This window comes from Carcharodon carcharias, chromosome 22 (assembly GCF_017639515.1).
Source record: "Carcharodon carcharias isolate sCarCar2 chromosome 22, sCarCar2.pri, whole genome shotgun sequence".
NCBI classification, from domain to species: Eukaryota; Metazoa; Chordata; class Chondrichthyes; order Lamniformes; family Lamnidae; genus Carcharodon; species Carcharodon carcharias.
This window is the reverse complement of record NC_054488.1, coordinates 14607020-14623557: the sequence shown is the minus strand read 5'-3', so window position 1 is coordinate 14623557 and position 16538 is coordinate 14607020. Positions and strand designations below refer to the sequence as shown.

Below are 16538 nucleotides of genomic sequence, written 5' to 3'. Positions count from 1 at the left end.
CAAGCTGGATGCAACAGGATAGGTTGGCCAGATAGCAGAAGAATGTTGTACCCATCAGAGGAAGATGGCAGTGTAGTGGTAATGTCACTGGACTAGTAATCCAGAGGCCCAGGCTAATGCTATAGAGATGCGAGTTCAAGTCCCACCATGGCAGCTGGTGGAACTTAAATTCAATTAATAAATATCTGGAATTATAAAGCTCGTCTCAGTAATGATGACTGTGAAACTATCATCACTTGTCGTAGAAACCCATCTAGTTACTAATGTCCTTTGGGGAAGGAAATCTGCCATCCTTACCCAGTCTGGCCTACATGTGACTCCAGACCCTCTGAAATTTGCCTAGTAAGCCATTCTGTTCAAGGGCAATTAGGGATGGGCAATAGATGCTGGCTTTGCCAGTGATGCCCACATCCCATGAAAAATAAAGAAAACCTATTGTATCTGTGCACCACAGTCTTATAAAGCAACTTTCACAACCTCAAGAATGCCCTAGAGTACATTTTGAAATATAGTCACTGTCGTAACATAGGAAACACAGCATCCATATTGTGGCAATCCCACAAACAGCAATGATGTAATGACTAGAATTTTTTTAAGTGACTTTGGTTGAGTAATAAATATTAACCATAATATTTGGAAAAGCCTCATATTCTTCTTCAAAACAATGCATGGAATCTTTTAGGTCCACCCAAGTTTAAGTGATCCTAAAGACAGCACCTCCAACAAGTGCAGCACTCCAAGTACAGCGCTGACTGACTGAAATAGGAAATCTAGTTAAAATCCAAGCACTTTTCTCAGGGATTAGACACTTTAGGCTGCAGGTTTGCGAATCCTCTCAAGAAAAACGCATTGAGTAACATACTTTCTGCTCAATAAATAAAACATTGATTAAGTATCATGAGTCACGGGTTCAAAATGAAGGAATCAGGGACAAGAAAGGAAGTCAGTGGATATTTTTCACACAGAGAGTAACAGAGCTCCGGAGTAAATTGCCAAGAAGGCCACTGAGGCTTACAATAATAATGGGTGAGGAGATAATTAGCATTCCTGAAGAGAAGGATTGAGGAATTTTCTAAAGAGGTGGTTTGATCGGCATATTGAATCAAAAGGCCTTGACCGTTTCTTGAAAATCCTTACACCTCCCCTCGTGGGAAGCTGGTGGCATAGGGGGTATTGTCACAGGTCTAATATTCTAGAGAATCAGGGTAATGCTCTGGGGACCTGGGTTCGAATCCCACCACGGCAGATGGTGAAATTTGAATTCAATAAAAATCTAGAATTAAAAGTCTGATACTGACCATGAAACCATTGCTGATTGTCATTAAAAAAACCCATCTGGCTCACTAATGTCCTTTAGGGAAGGAAATCTGCTGCCCTTACCTGGTCTGGCCTACATGTAACTCCAGACCACACAGCAATGTGGTTGACTCTTAAATGCCCTCTGAACAAGGGCAATTAGGGATGGGCAATAAATTCTGGCCTAGCCAGCGACACCTGTATCCCATGAACACATTTTTAAAAAATTTGAAGTAAGTTCTTTGCTCACTACAGCACAGATTTTTTTAAAGCAAGTTCAGTTCTTGTTCTGACAATTATAGGCCACAAAGTTTGCTGTCAAAGTTATACTCCACCACCATATAAAACTGTCACTTTAGTGACGTCACTCCATTCAGGTCCTTTATTGTACACTCAGTATATAATATCCACAGATTTTAGCCCAAATGTAGTACAAAAGTGCAAGAGAAAGTGGAAACATACACTTACAGCAAATAACCACTTGGGCAATCAGTTAGTATTATGAATACTGTCATGTGTTACAAAAAGGTCCTGAACAATATCAGCTGTTGGAATCTTCTGTCCGATCTCCTATATAATATTTGGATTTGATCATGTTTAATAGTGTCATTTTTACACTAGACTGGTATACTTGTACAGTTAAAGCAGTTTTAAAACAAAAACAGAATTACCTGGAAAAACTCAGCAGGTTTGGCAGCATCGGCGGAGAAGTAAAGAGTTGATGTTTCAAGTCCTCATGACCCTTCAACAGAACTGTTCTGTTGAAGGGTCATGAGGACTCGAAACATCAACTCTTTTCTTCTCCGCCGATGCTGCCAGACCTGCTGAGTTTTTCCAGGTAATTCTGTTTTTGTTTTGGATTTCCAGCATCTGCAGTTTTTTTTATTAAAGCAGTTTTAATGTGGGATTTAGTGGCGTGTTAGTGCCATCGTCTTCCAATATAGAGGCATCATGCAGCCAGGTCAGCCTTAGCTAAGATCTAAGCTTCAGGAACTGGCAGCACTAGCTAGGCACTAAGCAGAGCCTAGTTCACAGTAGAAGAAAGGTTCCATCAGCAACTATTCTGAATAATCTATAAAGCTAAAGGATCCAAATCAAAGGTCTAGGAGGAAGGAAATGACCTCTCTAACCCAAATGAATTACGGCCTAACTCAGTAGCAGCAAGCCGTTGAGATAATTCTCCAATATCGTAAGTAGGGCATGTTCCACACGGGAAACAGGAAGAGCTGCCTGCTGATAGCTGCAGACTTAAAATTCCTGCTTGGCTCAGTTGACAGAACTCTGGCCTCAGAACCAAGTGGTTGTGGGTTCAAGTCTACACTCCAGTGCACCATTGAAGAGGGGTTGAGTTGTCAGAGGCTTTTCAAATGAAACCCTATACTGAGGTCCTGCCTGCCTACTCAGGTTGATGTATACAAGTCCATTGCACTATTTTTTAAAAAAGCAAGCCCTATGTTCAACAAACATTAAATGTTCAACAAACATTACCAGAATCAGATTAATTAGTGATGTGCTTATTGTGGCACCTTGCAGTTCACAAATTGGCTGTTGTGTTTATTTACATGATAATTGTGCCTCTTTCAACAGATGTGTGGTTGGAAGCTCATCTTGGGAGTTAACTATGACACTAAGGTTGCAAACTGGTTCACACTTTGACAGTCGCTAAGAAAGAGGAGTGGATGGACAGGGAACAGAGTTTGTGGCAGGGACCGAAAATGTCCTTGGTCTTCCTAACAGGTAGAGATTTCTGCTCATCCAATACTGGATGAGGCTGAAGGACATGACACAGTATCTGCCTCAATGGGTTGAGCTACAGGAAGCAAATGTAATTTAATCAGGAAACAAATTTTAAAAATCACCTTGCAGAACAAGCCTGTGAAGTGGTCTGCAATCATAAACCTCACCGTTATCAGGGGCCTTGCCCAATCTGGGTTGTCAACAGCAAGGACAGCCTTGTACAAATGCTTCAAATATTACTACTGCCTGTGAAGTGTTTTGGGATGTTCTGAGAGTGTGATGTCGGCTCTGTTTGAAAGCAGGTTCTTCATGTTACAACTGGTTTTTAAGGACTCTTGCTAGTCAGGATGTGCATTATGTGGAATTTAAAGAGTTTCAAGCTAATAGTTGCCATCCAAGATGAGGATGGAAGGGAGGATAGACAGTATTCTTACGCCTGGATTTTTTCCCCTTCTGTTATTAATTTCTCTCCTTCGCTTTCTCTCTTGTAGGTATCAGCTCCTTGCTGCAGTATTGTTTCACAGGTACCAACTGCTTAATGGGCCTTTGTTGACAAATAGAGGGTGCTAATCAGTCTCAAGCACCAAGTTTGACCCGTGGCTTCACTTATCATTCACATACACACACATTGGACTGAAATCAAAATGGCAGTTTGACAAAGCTCAAGGATCAAGTTTACACTAAAATCACACTATCGTGGATAAGACGCAGAAACCGTTGGACAATTCACTTGCCTGATATATGATTTAACCACAACTCAACAAGATTACTATCTGAAAATTGTTTATTATCTCTACATCAATTAACTTCTTTTTTGATAACCTTGGAGAACAAGAGACTAATGTACATAACCTCCCTTCAGGAAAGTCAATGGGAAGATAAATTTAACATGACCTAGGAAAGGAGCGCTTTCTGACATTCTGGCCAAATCCCTAACCATTTTAACTTGCAGGGTTGCCACAATGAAAGTGCCCCATAGAGATGTTTAAAGGATATGATAATGTCTGTTACTCACCAGAGTTGTTGTGACCATCTCCTCAAACCATTTGGATTGGGTTTGATTGTAGAGATCTACACAGCGTGTCAGGTCATCACCTGGAATGACAGATGTCACTTATTAAATGCTGGATTATATAAACACTGTGTTATAACTCCAGAGTGCTGCTCAGTGCTTTCTGGCACCCCACAACATTCATCATGAAATAGCTGTTTTTAATCACCTGGGCCCACAAACATATGCATACACTCTATTCCAACCAGCCGGTCAGATGGGGTGTTACCTTGGAATTTCCTCTATAACATGTAGCACCCTGAACATAATAAAATGTCCCAAGGAACTTCACAGCAGTGTTATCAAACAAAATTTAATGGCAAGCTACATAAGGAGAAATTAGGATAGGTGACCAAATGTTTGGTTAAAAGGGTAGGTTTTACACTGCATCTTAAAAGAGGCAAGAGACGGAGAGAGGTTTAGGGAGGGAATTCCAGAGCTTAGGGCCTAGGCAACTGAAAGGAAGGTAGCCAACAGTGGAGCAATTAAAATTAGGGTCACTCAAGAGGCCAAAATTGGAGGAGCTCAGAAATTTCAAAAGATTATGGAGATGGTGAAGATTTCAGAGATAGGGAGGGGCAAGGCCATGGATGAGTTTGAAATCAGATAAGCACCTTTAAAATTGGTCTTTGCTCAGCCAGGAGCTAGTAATCAGCAAAAGCGCAAGATTATAATCTTTAGAGTGATCAACCCAAATGAATTTGGTGTATTTGGTGACCACTTTGGTGCCTTCAGAGACGGTGTGTTTGGCCAGTTCCCCTGGCAGTGAGAGGTGGACGGCGCTCTGGATCTCTCTGGCCGAGATGGTGTGGCGCTTGTTGTAGCTAAGGAGGTGCGAGGCCTCGGAGGTGATGCGCTTGAAAATGTCGACAATGAAGGAATTCATGACACTCATGGCCTCAGACGAGATCCTGGTGGAAGGGTGAACCTGGGTCAGCACCCTGTACACGTAAGCGGAATAGCTCTGCTTGTGAGATTTCCTCCGCTTCTTGGTGACTTTAGTCAGCAGCTGCTTTGACCCCTTGCACCACTCTTAGCCACAGCCGCTGCCTCAGGCATGCCACTCAACTTGTACCGACTCAAATCACCTACAATGTTATAGGTGAACAGGACTTGGTATGAGCAGCAAAGTTTTGGCTGAGGTCATGTTTACGTAGGATGGAAGATGGGAGGCCAACCAAAAAGCAGTAGAGTCTCGAGGCATGGATGAGGACTTCAGCACCAGAGGCAGAGGTAAGATCAGACAATGCAACGTCAGGCAATCATGGTGCTGTAGCAATCATGTGGTTGGAAGCTCATCTTGGGGTCAAATAAGACACTAAGGTTAGAAACTGGTTCAGTCTCTGCTCGGAAGAGGGATGGATAGGGAACAGCGTGTGGCAGGGACCAAAGAAAATAACCTTGGCATTCCTAATAGCTGGTAATTCCTGCTCATCCAGTACTGGATGAAATTGGAGGACATGACACGGGACCTGTCTCAATGGGTGGAACTACAGGAAACAAGCGTAATCTGATTCGGAAATAAATTTTTAAAATCGCCTTGCAGAACGGGCCTGTGAAGTAGTCTGCAGTCATAAACCGCAGCGTTATCAGGGCCTTGCCCAATCCGGGTTGTCAACAACAAGGACAACCTTGTACAAATGCTTCAAAGTTTGCTACAGTCTGGGCATGTGCACGGAGCAGTTTACCACACAGCTGCGGTTTTAACATTCAGTCATATTATTTCCCAGAAGGTGGCAGTGTGGATTTGACATATTGCAAATTAATGAATTAAATACTGGGGACCTAAGCACGTCATTCAATGATTTATATCACAAATCAAACTTTCCTGTGATAGCTTTATTTAGCATCTGTACAAATTATTGCTGTTCTACACTATAATGGGAGTAGCATGCAAACAGCAATTAGTTTTTCTAAAATATCTCTGACTGCCTTTTTCCCCCTCTCTTCTTTCATCTCATGATTGCTTGTGGCGTCATCAACGACAACTGCCTTCCTCCTCTAGTTTCTTGTTCACATGGTTTTCCTCCACATGCATACTTAGGCTGTAATTATCAATTAGCCATTCAATCTCAGAGGGCATCATGTCCAAGACCAGAATTTTTAGGATGGTGGCGGCTCAGCTAAGGAGCACTGGTTGGCAGTTGGCAGGACTTCCCTTTACCTGGGAGGAAGTCCCGCCTTGGATAGCTGCCGGCCAATTCCAGTCCCTCCAGGGACGGCACTGATGTGGCCGGAAGAGGCATTGCAGGGGGCTGCCTGACCCTAAGTCCGGGAACCGGAGAAAAAGGTGTCAGGGGTCCGGGTGGGGAGGGTAGGGAAGGCCTGGGGGGTCGCGACGGGGGATGATGGGTGTCTCGGTGTATAGGGCAGTAGGAGGTCCGCAGGTCACCAGCCATTAAGGGGAGGGCGCTCCAGCCAGAAGGAGGCTTTTGATGGAGATGCCCCCCACACCCACTTCCCGCCTGAGAATTAACTCCCTCCATTTCCGACCCTCCCCCCCCCCCCCCGTGCTGTGGTCTGCCTGCCAGCCTAAAAATTGAGGCTGAGAGGGAAACAGCCCTTAAGAGCCTTAACTGGGGCAAGGGCAGGCTTCCGGTCCAAGCATGAAGTCGCTCCGAGGTTGGGGCTGGCGGAATCCCAGAGGGAATCTCATCCATGCAATTTCACACTAACCACGCCCCCCCAACCCAAACCCCCCACCACCCCCACCTCAGAACCCGCCAGGTTGGGGCGGGAGGGGGCAGCATAAAATTCTGGCCTAAATCCGATTGTATCCTTACTAGGTGTCCATCCAAGAATCGGGCAAGAATCTCAAGTCGGAGCTCTGCTCAATTAGAACTCTTCCTAGCCTAAGTACTGCTGAGGCCAGAACCTTGTTGCTTCGCATGGCTGAGCTTCTCATTCGGCAGTTTCCTTGACAACTGAGCCTTGAAAGAACAATTCAACTGCGATTTAATTTCATTGACAATTGTCCATCCAACTCTTCCTGCTTTTTTTTAAACTACCATTCACTGACCAAGAGAGAGAGAAAAACGAAGGGGCAGTAAGGTAGGGTAATGATCGTCTCCCAGGAAAATTCCCACAGTCTCTTTGGTTAGTGGGGGGGGGGGGGGGGCACATGAAATTTGCCCAGTTTCTTGTTCTCTCACTCCCTATAAAGAGATAAAGAAACCTTGACATTCAGTTGAAACCTCCCATCCCTCTCTCTCAGTGAAGCAAAGAGGATCAGGGATTTGCCACATGGGGAAACTTCAGGCAAAACCTCTACTCAAAACCACACTGCTGGTAAAATAAATCTCAGACCAACAGTAAATAAGTCTCGAGCTAGGATTATTCCTTTTTCAATACAGACTTTTTCTTAATAACTGGGTTTCTTTTAGCTTCAGAGTTGGTGACAATTTTTTCCTCTTCATAAGTATTTACGCTCTGCCTATTTACAGTTTTCCAACAGCAACCACTTTCTAAATGGCGACATTTTAAATGACCAATGTCTGAAGCTTCAAAAAATCCCTCCAACAACAGGGATCGACTTATATATGCCAGTTATAAAAGTAAACCGCAGGCATGGGTGGTCACCATTTTGAAATGTCCGGCATCCGCGCAAAGAGTGGGTGTGTCTTAAAATCCCTTATATCTTCGCAACACAACCCCATATTCCCTTGGTTGATCTCTTGCACCAAGTTATAGGGTGCCGGTAAGTAAAACATACATTTGTGGGTGAAAAATTGAGGCTGACTACGGATGGGAATTATAATATGTCTTGGCTGAAAAGGGGGTGGGGGAGGGGTGGGCGGGGACTCAACCTATACACTGAGTTGATGCAAAAATGTGATTTTTGAGGCCAGAAAAATGGGGGTTGTGCCATCTTATGTGCCACGGTTTACAGTAGAAGTATAGGTTTTCAGAGCATTGTAACAAAATGCAGGATGGATGGTTTGAAGTCCCGATTCCAAGAATGGCAACCCTTGTGAGGTTTTGGGGCAGGATTCCCATGGCAATTCTCCTGAACTTTCAACATTACTTTGTGAAAGGTCAGTAGAAACTTTAGAAGGCCAGCGTAAACAGCAGTTTCTTCAGAGATTCGACCAATATTCCAAAGTTAAAATTGGAAGATTGAGAGAACTCTGTGGATGTTCTACCACTATATGGGTCAGATTATATGCTCCCCTGCTGCCAAGTGTGATTGTGTTGGCGGGGGGGCGGGGGGGGGGGCCAGGTAAAATACAGCAGGCGGTCTGCCTACCACCCACCTGTTACCCCTGCCCCCACTGCAATTTTTCCAGCATAGGGTGTAGCATCAGGCCTGCCTGCCGGTGGGCTAATTGAGGCCCTTGAGTGAGTAATCAATGCCTATTAAAGGTCTCATCCCACCACCATTGGGATTTAACAGGTAGCGGGAGAGGCCTACACCAAATGCCCAGCCTGGCAGGTTTTCTTTCTTGGACTGGGAAAAGAGTTCTTCATTAACGTCCCAGTGGACCCATCGGAGGCCACCCCTCCAAGCCCCAAAATGTTACCCCCTTAGGTTGCCCTCGCCTTCCCCACCGCCACCCCCCCCAATGACCTAGCTCCCTTGCCAGGGCCTGCCAGCTTGGCACCTGTGAAAGGCCCCTGACTCACCTGCGGGGCTGGATCCAGCGCTGAGTGGCTCCTCAGCCCTGACTGCAACACCAGCAGTGGCCACCGCTCCCAGTGGAGCTGCCAGCATTGGAGAGCTCTCTGTTGCGGGACTTACTGTCCCTGAGGGGTGGAAATCTCACCTCCAGTCTACTAGATTGTTGTAGGGCAGTTGTTTTGCTCCTGGGCAGGATCCCCTCGCCACTGACTTGTTAGCTGGGGCAGATGGGGTGTCCGGGGTCCACAGCGCCCCATAAAATCCAGCCAACACTGGCCTTCCTGGACCTTTTTAAAGTAAACCAACTGTTAGGCAGGGCTAAAGCCCTATCAGCATTGTGCAAGGGTCGCCAGCAATTCAAACCGAGGGCTCACTACCACTTACTTCTCAGGGCAAGTAGAAATAGGCAAAGGAAAGGGAAAACAGGGAACATCAGAACAGTGCAACTTCAAATGAGCTCTCTGGAGCCAGCTAACTCAAGCAAACCTAAGGTGTAGGTCTCACAGCCTTTAGCCTAGTTCATTACAATCACTACAGTCTCCCAAAGCCATTTGAGGTTGCACCTTTAATTTTATTCAAGAAATTGGTAAGAAATCGATGCTAACATAGTGGCCTAACAGGGAGTAAGACCTTACCCAAGTGTCTACATATCAGTTATCCAATTGTTGATTTTATTTTGAAACACAGCTGGCCTGGATTTTTGTGATAGGAGTAATGGCGAAGCTCTCAGTGCTCATCATTGCTATGGTGCAAATTGGACAGTAACTTCTGGCATCAGCGCACATGCAAACGGAAATCTGAAGTTGCTGGCCAAATTGGCCTGTCCTCCAGGGGCTCCATTAGGCCAGTTCCTCACCAATAGGTTTAACATTAGACACATGAAGGATGTGAGTATCCTCGTGTTATCTCCTGAACCTGCCAGTAAAAGTTGGGATTGGCGCATTCAGGTCTAAGCGAAATTCTATCAACTTAACAAGTCTTAATTACTACCAAGCAAGGCCTGACTTTTCGCTCCCAGAGTCAGGCCAATTCCCAGCTCCTCAAGATCAGCCTAGGGGGAAAATGCCCCAGGAGAGTGGATTTTCGTTCTGGTGGGCGGGTTGGTGTGTGGGTGAAAATGGCGGGAATCATGGCCGCCGCCCGCGTACAGAGTTTGGAGGCTGCCTGGTGCAGAGGTGGGCTGGGGAGAAGGCCAGCTTCAGTGCTCCGGCACATTATCGAAGCTATGAAGGAAAGGAATAAAACAAAAAACAGCTTTCCAGCCCTCACTCCCTCCCCCTTAACCCGCCAACACAATCCCCATGACCACCCATGTCAGTCCATGCCACCTCATAACCCCTACCCACCCCTATGGCCCCTCATAAAAGTGACACCAATCCAGGTCCCTCTACCCGCCACTTCATGGCCCCTCATACCCTCCATGCCAACCTATGCCCTCACTAATTCCTATAACCCCTTATAGCCCCTATGCAAACTTAGTACCAACTCATGCCAGCCCATGCACCCTGACCCACCACCTTTTGCCCTTACACTCTTCATGTCAACTCACCCAGTATCCACCATGGGCAGAACTCAGGACCCATTCTGAGATTAAACAAAATTCTTAAGCATCTACTGATGAATTTGCTATTTAAAAAAACACTGTCATTGATTAAAAACCCATTCATTACATTTAACTTTCTTTAATCTCTTAGAAAAGCAAGCATTTGTATTCAGTCCCACTTCAAAGACATTATAAACATATGGAGCTGTCAATGCAACTATGAACTGACAGGTGCCCCACTGTGCAATGATAGGTTATGAAATCAGTCACGCAGCACTAGTCCTATAATGGTAACCCTCAGGCTTTTGTCAACAGGGTGAAATAGCAAGCACTGATTTTTTAAAACACTGCAGATGGTTTTTTTCAACTATTTAAAAGACAGGAGATTTAAATCCCCTGACAGCTATACAGCTCCCCTTGACAACTTCAATGAGTTTATGCACTTTTTTAACGCATTTTCACGTCTAATTTTAACAATCCCAAAGGGAATATGACCTCTCCCAAAGGTGTCCCTGGACCATACCCAAAAAGGTACTCTCCCTCTCCAAAGAACTCCTGTAAATTTAGACCTTCTCCTACCAGGTCTAAAACATGACTTATGCACGTTAGACATCCCACTGGTGAAAATCAGATCCGACTGAGGCAGCTGCACTTTAGCATCTGCGGTTCCCTCTGTGAACCATGCATGTGCTATTTAGAATCTGCCCCCATTCTCCCCTCTCCAACAAAAATGATGGCGGCTGGGTTTGGGGTTGGGACTTCTGGATTCATTCCTCTGCAGCCATTTTCACTAAGCTGAGAACATCTCTGCCTCCGTGAAAATTCAGGCCAAAGTCTCTTGTCCTGAAAATATAATTTTACTAGTGGGAAGTCTCATTCTTTCACATTTTAATTACCACTGGAGGCTTCAAGACAAAATTGAAATTACATTTTTTTTTTAATTTTTTTCTTTGTATTTTATCTCCCTCTTAACCCCATCTTCCTCCTCTTCATTTAGATTTCTGTATAAGATTTTACAATGAATCACATATTTTAATTTATACTTCCTGGTTTAAACTCTGCATGTCTCAATGAGGGTTCTTCAATTTGCTTGGTTCAAGAGATACCCTTTTGGTTACCTTGCCCACACATGCCACAAGTTCCCTGTAGAGCTGAAAAACATCTCTAGTAACTGTAAGCTGCTGCTCAAAAGTGTATGAAAAGTCTGGAAACTTAATTAACAGCGAGGGCAATTCCTTTGTCAGTGTCTACAAAATCTGGACCTATATGTTTAAATAACTTTCATCTTCAATACATGGGAAGTAGTATTCTAAACTCTCTCGTTAATGCCCCTTTAAGTTAACGTTTGCTTTGATGTGAGGGGCCATAAGGCCTCAGAAGGTTTCAAAATGGCTGCTTGGTTTTGGACCAGTAGAATTTATGTAGAACAGCAGCAATGTGCTTTTAAAATCATCAGACCGAGGGACAATATTCATTATAGAAGTTTGGCACCTCACAGTTGCACAGCTAAGTGGGGGAAGTCTCAAGGAAATAAAGAGGCCTCTCAGTAAACGTGGTGAATTGATAACAGCCACTAATAGATAAATAGCCAGCTTTGAACATTGATAAAAATAACATCATAGCTAGGTGTTTGAAATTCCTTGTTTTTTAGCATATTGATTAATGAGGTCATGGCAAATTCCTGCACACTATTTCAACAAAGCCATTATTATTCTAAATGCTGTAGGTTTAAGCAATAGTACAAACACTTTTATACCAGGAGACAAAAAAAAACTCAGCTTTTTGGTTTGTATTTGCTAGGCAGAGGAGCTTTGAAAAGATATTTAATAACTTTCATACAATAGCAGCCATGAAGGGTTCTACACTTCCAAAACACCCATGTGATTTTGTTTCATGTTACTTGCTTGTAACTGGAAGCCTGTTGACTTTTGTCTGATTTTTTTTTTTCCAAAACAGTATTCCTGACACATTTGCCAAGGTCAACAGACTGCAGAAATGCTTCAAACCCCTTGCAGTCTGGGGCTGATTCGATGCAGAGATTGTGTGTATATGTTCCAAATTTCCTGTATTCAGTATGGCTGACCTCAACTCTGCAAATCATTTGTCTGTTTTTTTCCTGAAATTGTCCACAAGGGACAGTAATGGTGCCTTTCATCCACATGTTCATTGGCAGGATCAGAGTCAACATGTGTTCTCAAGGTGTTTTGGATGTCCAGTATACATAACTGTACTGATTCCCCACCCCCTTCCACCTCCATCTCCCAAGTTTAGCCAGATTTGAGACATTTGGGCTATTGGACTGTTCCCAGAATCAAATGTGACCTTTTGAACTTTTGGTTTGATCAGAACTTGGAAGGAGCTCTCAAAAATCTTAAGTTCCCAATAGTCTTCAGGTATCAACCTAAATGTCCTTCTGAATTGCAGCTTTGGTTTGGAGAAAATCTTAGGAACGTAAGAAAAAGAATAGGTCATTTAGCCCCGAGCAGGTTCTGCCATTCAAAGAGATCATGGCTGATCTGTGACCTAACTTGATATACCAGCCTTTGTTCCGTATTCTTAATAACTTTGATGAACAGAAACCTATCGATGAATCTCAGATTTAAAATTAACAATATTTGTGGAACAGTGTCCCAAACTGACTGCCACCCTTTGTGTGTAAAGTGTTTCCAACTTTCACTCCTGAAAGGACTGGCTTTAATTTTCAGGCATTTTCCACTAATTCAAGACTCGCTAGTGAAATGGTTTCTCTCTTTCTGCCTTTTCAGTTCCCCCTAACATCTTAAAAACTTGGATCAAATCATCCCTTAATCATCTAAACTCCAGGGAATATAACCAAAGCTTGTGTATTCTCTCCTCATAATTTAGCCCTTAGAGTGTCCAGGAACCATTCTGATAAATGTATGCTGCAGTTCCTCCAAGGCCAATATATCTCTCCTAAGGCATGGTATCCAGAACTGAACACAGTACACCATGGTCCTGCCAGCCTCATATTCCCCATTTTTATTACCAGCTGGCATAGTTCTCCACGAGGTACCAGGGAAACCTGGACTCAGATAATCCGATGACAAATGATAAGAGGCAGTCAATGTCTATTGATCCTAGATCAAAGAAAAGCTGAAGAGGTCAAACTTCCACAGGAATCTGATCCCGGAGCTTACGCTGAGGCCATAACCACAGGTGACCTCCATCATAACCAAGCCGGAGAATGCAGCATCCACAAGAGGTCACCCTATTGGTATGGAGCGGGTGGCAAATCATGTTACTGGGGTCACTTGTCTGCCCAAAGAGGCTGCAAAACATGGAGGAGAGGGCTGGAAAAGGGGGTCCAGAAGGTGAACATTTCTCCCAGAAACAGCAGACTGACTACCCAGCCACACTAAAAACTCACCCTAGGCCTCCTAATCCGGGGTTCAGGCCACAGCCTCAACAGGAGACACACATCTGCCTCATCAAAAAGCTGTGTCACCTCTTCTTACCCTACAAACTTCATCACTTAGTGTCCCTGTTAGGCCGAGGATGTGGACTCCAACATCAGGAAGTCCTCAACAACAGCCCCACCCTGTCTGCTTCAGCGCCTTGTTTCTCCTTCCCCATCCCAAACACTGCCACAAGTAACCCTAGGGAAAGCCAGGATCCCGTGGTATCGCTGTCCTGCCAGAGTTTGAAACCAATCTGAAATAGCGAGAATTTCCGGTTCTTGCAGTTTGAACAATCAATGGAAGGGAACTATGCACTTGTTTGTACTTTAATACAAAATGTGAAATGCCTCAAGAGATATAAAGAGGAAGTACTCAATGAACAATTGTTATGCAGTACTTAACTCCTTAGTTAGTGTAAGGATTCAGATGAATGGTTATACACTTCAAACTTTAGTCTGACATTCTTGCAGATGCTGATTAACCTGCTCTGCATTTCTCATATTTTCTAATTTTCTTCTAGATTTCCAGCAGCCTATTTCTTATCGCTAGGCAGCCACTTTGACCATTGTACCTCTTTAAAAGAGCTGTCCAATTAGTCCTGCTCCCCTGCTCTTCTCCATAGTTCTGTAGTTTTTTTTCTTAATCAGCCATCAAATTCTCTTTTGAAAGTTATGTTTGAATCTGCTTCCACCACCCTTTCAATCAGTGCATTCCAGGTCATGACAACTTGCTGTGTAAAAAACTTCTCATTTTCCTTTCTGGTTCGTTTGCCAATTCCCCTAAATCTGTGTCCTCTGGACACTGGCCCTCCTACCTATGGAAACACAGTTTCTCCTTATTTACTCTTCCAAAGCTCCTCTGTCAAATCTACTCTTAATTTTCTCTGCTCTAAGGAGAGCAGTCCCAGCTTTTCCAGTCTCTGTACTTAATTGAAGTCTTTCATTCCCAGTGTCACTCTGGTAAATCTCTTCTGAACCCTCTCTCCATGGCTTTGTGTGTGAACAAAAATGAGCATATGTGGAATTGGAGACGATACATTGATATGGATACAGAATTGGTTAGAAGACAGAGAGTAGGGAGAATGGTTAACTACTCAAATTGACAAGATGTGACTAGGAATCTGTACTGGATGCTCAGCTTTTCACTATACTTATCAATGACTTATCAGTGACGGATGAGAGAACCGTATATCCCGTATTGCTGATGGCACCATGTTAGGTAAATTGTGTAGATGGATGTATGAAGTTGCAAAGATACATGATAGATGAAGTGAGTGGCTAAAACTCAGGTGGAGATCAATGTGAGGTTATCCACTCTGGGACCAAGACAGATGAAAGTATTTTCTAGATGATGAACAGAGACATGTAGGGTTTCAAATTACTGAAAGCTAGTGGACAGTGTGATGGAATCCATACTTTCAAAGCTTGCATTTTTTGAGAGAGACCCTATAACTTAAAAGGGAAACTGAAAAGGGAAACCGACCCTTACAGTTGCTAAGATTGAAATTGAGATTGGAAACCAAAACTTCTGGTAGAAACCTTATAAAACAACAGAGCCATTAGAGCTCAGTACATGATGATGAACTCAGTGGTGCAGTGTTGGCAGGCTGAAGAATACAGAGGTTAGATCCAGAAGCTGAGAATAAGCAAAGATATAATTGCTGCAACTGTTTCTGTGATTTGAAGATAACATTGGTACATTCTTGCCATCCAGACCACTATAAGCAGAGTTCAAGAGGTTCTGCAGGCATGCACAATTTTGCTGAGGACTGTGCCCATGGAACTCGGGTTGGTTTTGCGCTGCTGTTGGCTAAAGATCAGGTTGAATCCTAAAAGATGAGGAGCTGAAATTCTTCATGATGAAGACAAGAGTTTTGAAGGACTTTATGGCTGAGATTAATGACATATAGGCTGAGTGAACTGATGAGCCAATTCGTAAGATCTGCCTTAGTTTTTAAGGCGTAATATATAGTTTATAATTAACTGCAATTTGCCTGTTAATTCAGGTTTAACTTAAATTGATTCCAGGTTTTAAAATATAGGTGGTTACCTAAGATAGTATTTAGAGTTTGCTTTGTTTGCGTCTTGTATAATAAAACTTCTTCTAATTTAAACCGTGGTGTCTTGTGGCATCATTCTTTTGGATTTCTTCTTCAAAAACAAGTTACTGCTCTTGACCAAGATCATATAAGCAAGTGCAAAAAATAATTAAAATGGCTAATGGGATGTTAAGCTTTATGTTGAGAGGGCCAAGTACAAAGGGATGGAGATTAAATACAGTTACATAAAACTCAGGTTAGATCCCAGCACTGCAGTCAGTTTTGGACACCACACCTCAGGAAAAATATACTCGTCTTGGAAGTGGTGCAGCACAGACTTACCAGAAGAATACAGGGACATCTTTATTTCAATTCACTGGATGCGGGCGTCGCTGGCTAGGCCAGCATGTATTGCCCATTCCTAATTGCACTCGAGGTGGTGGTGGTGAGCCACCTTCTTGAACCGCTGCAGTCAACATGGTATAGGTACACCCACAGTGTTGCAGGAAGGGAGTTCCAGGATTCTGACTCAGCGACAGTGACTAAAAGGGTTAAACTATGAGACAGGCTAGGCTTAAGGGAATATAAGTACAAAAGATTAGCAGGGGATCTAATTGAGGTAATTAAGATGATTAAAGGATTGGATATGGTGAATCGAGCATAACTGTTTCCTCTGGTAGGGGAGTCCAGGACATGTCGACATTACCTTAAAATTAAAGCTAAGTTGCTCAGGGGCGATATCAGAAGGCCCTTTTTCACAGAAGGGGTAGTGAAATTCTGGAACTTCATCCCCTAAAAGCTGTTCTGGCTGTGTCAAATTTAAATTTCAAGAAAAC

At 43.6% G+C, this 16538-nt stretch overlaps 2 protein-coding genes across 6 annotated transcripts in view; one reads left to right on the top strand and one right to left on the bottom strand.

Annotated features, from left to right (window-relative positions):
• LOC121293560 (myosin-16) overlaps window positions 1-15406 on the top strand; it is a 223628-nt gene extending 208222 nt beyond the window's left edge. Inside the window, exon 21 of the mRNA XM_041216592.1 lies at window positions 15378-15406. The gene's annotated coding sequence lies outside the window, so the exon portion shown is untranslated. The remainder of the gene's footprint in view (window positions 1-15377) is intronic.
• The window catches only part of gas7b (growth arrest-specific 7b), a 425852-nt gene that overhangs the window by 14018 nt on the left and 395296 nt on the right, over window positions 1-16538 (bottom strand). For all 5 annotated transcript variants that reach the window (XM_041216593.1, XM_041216594.1, XM_041216595.1 and 2 more), the window contains one exon: window positions 4049-4128. In XM_041216593.1, coding sequence (XP_041072527.1) covers window positions 4049-4128 — 80 coding nt within the window. The remainder of the gene's footprint in view (window positions 1-4048; window positions 4129-16538) is intronic.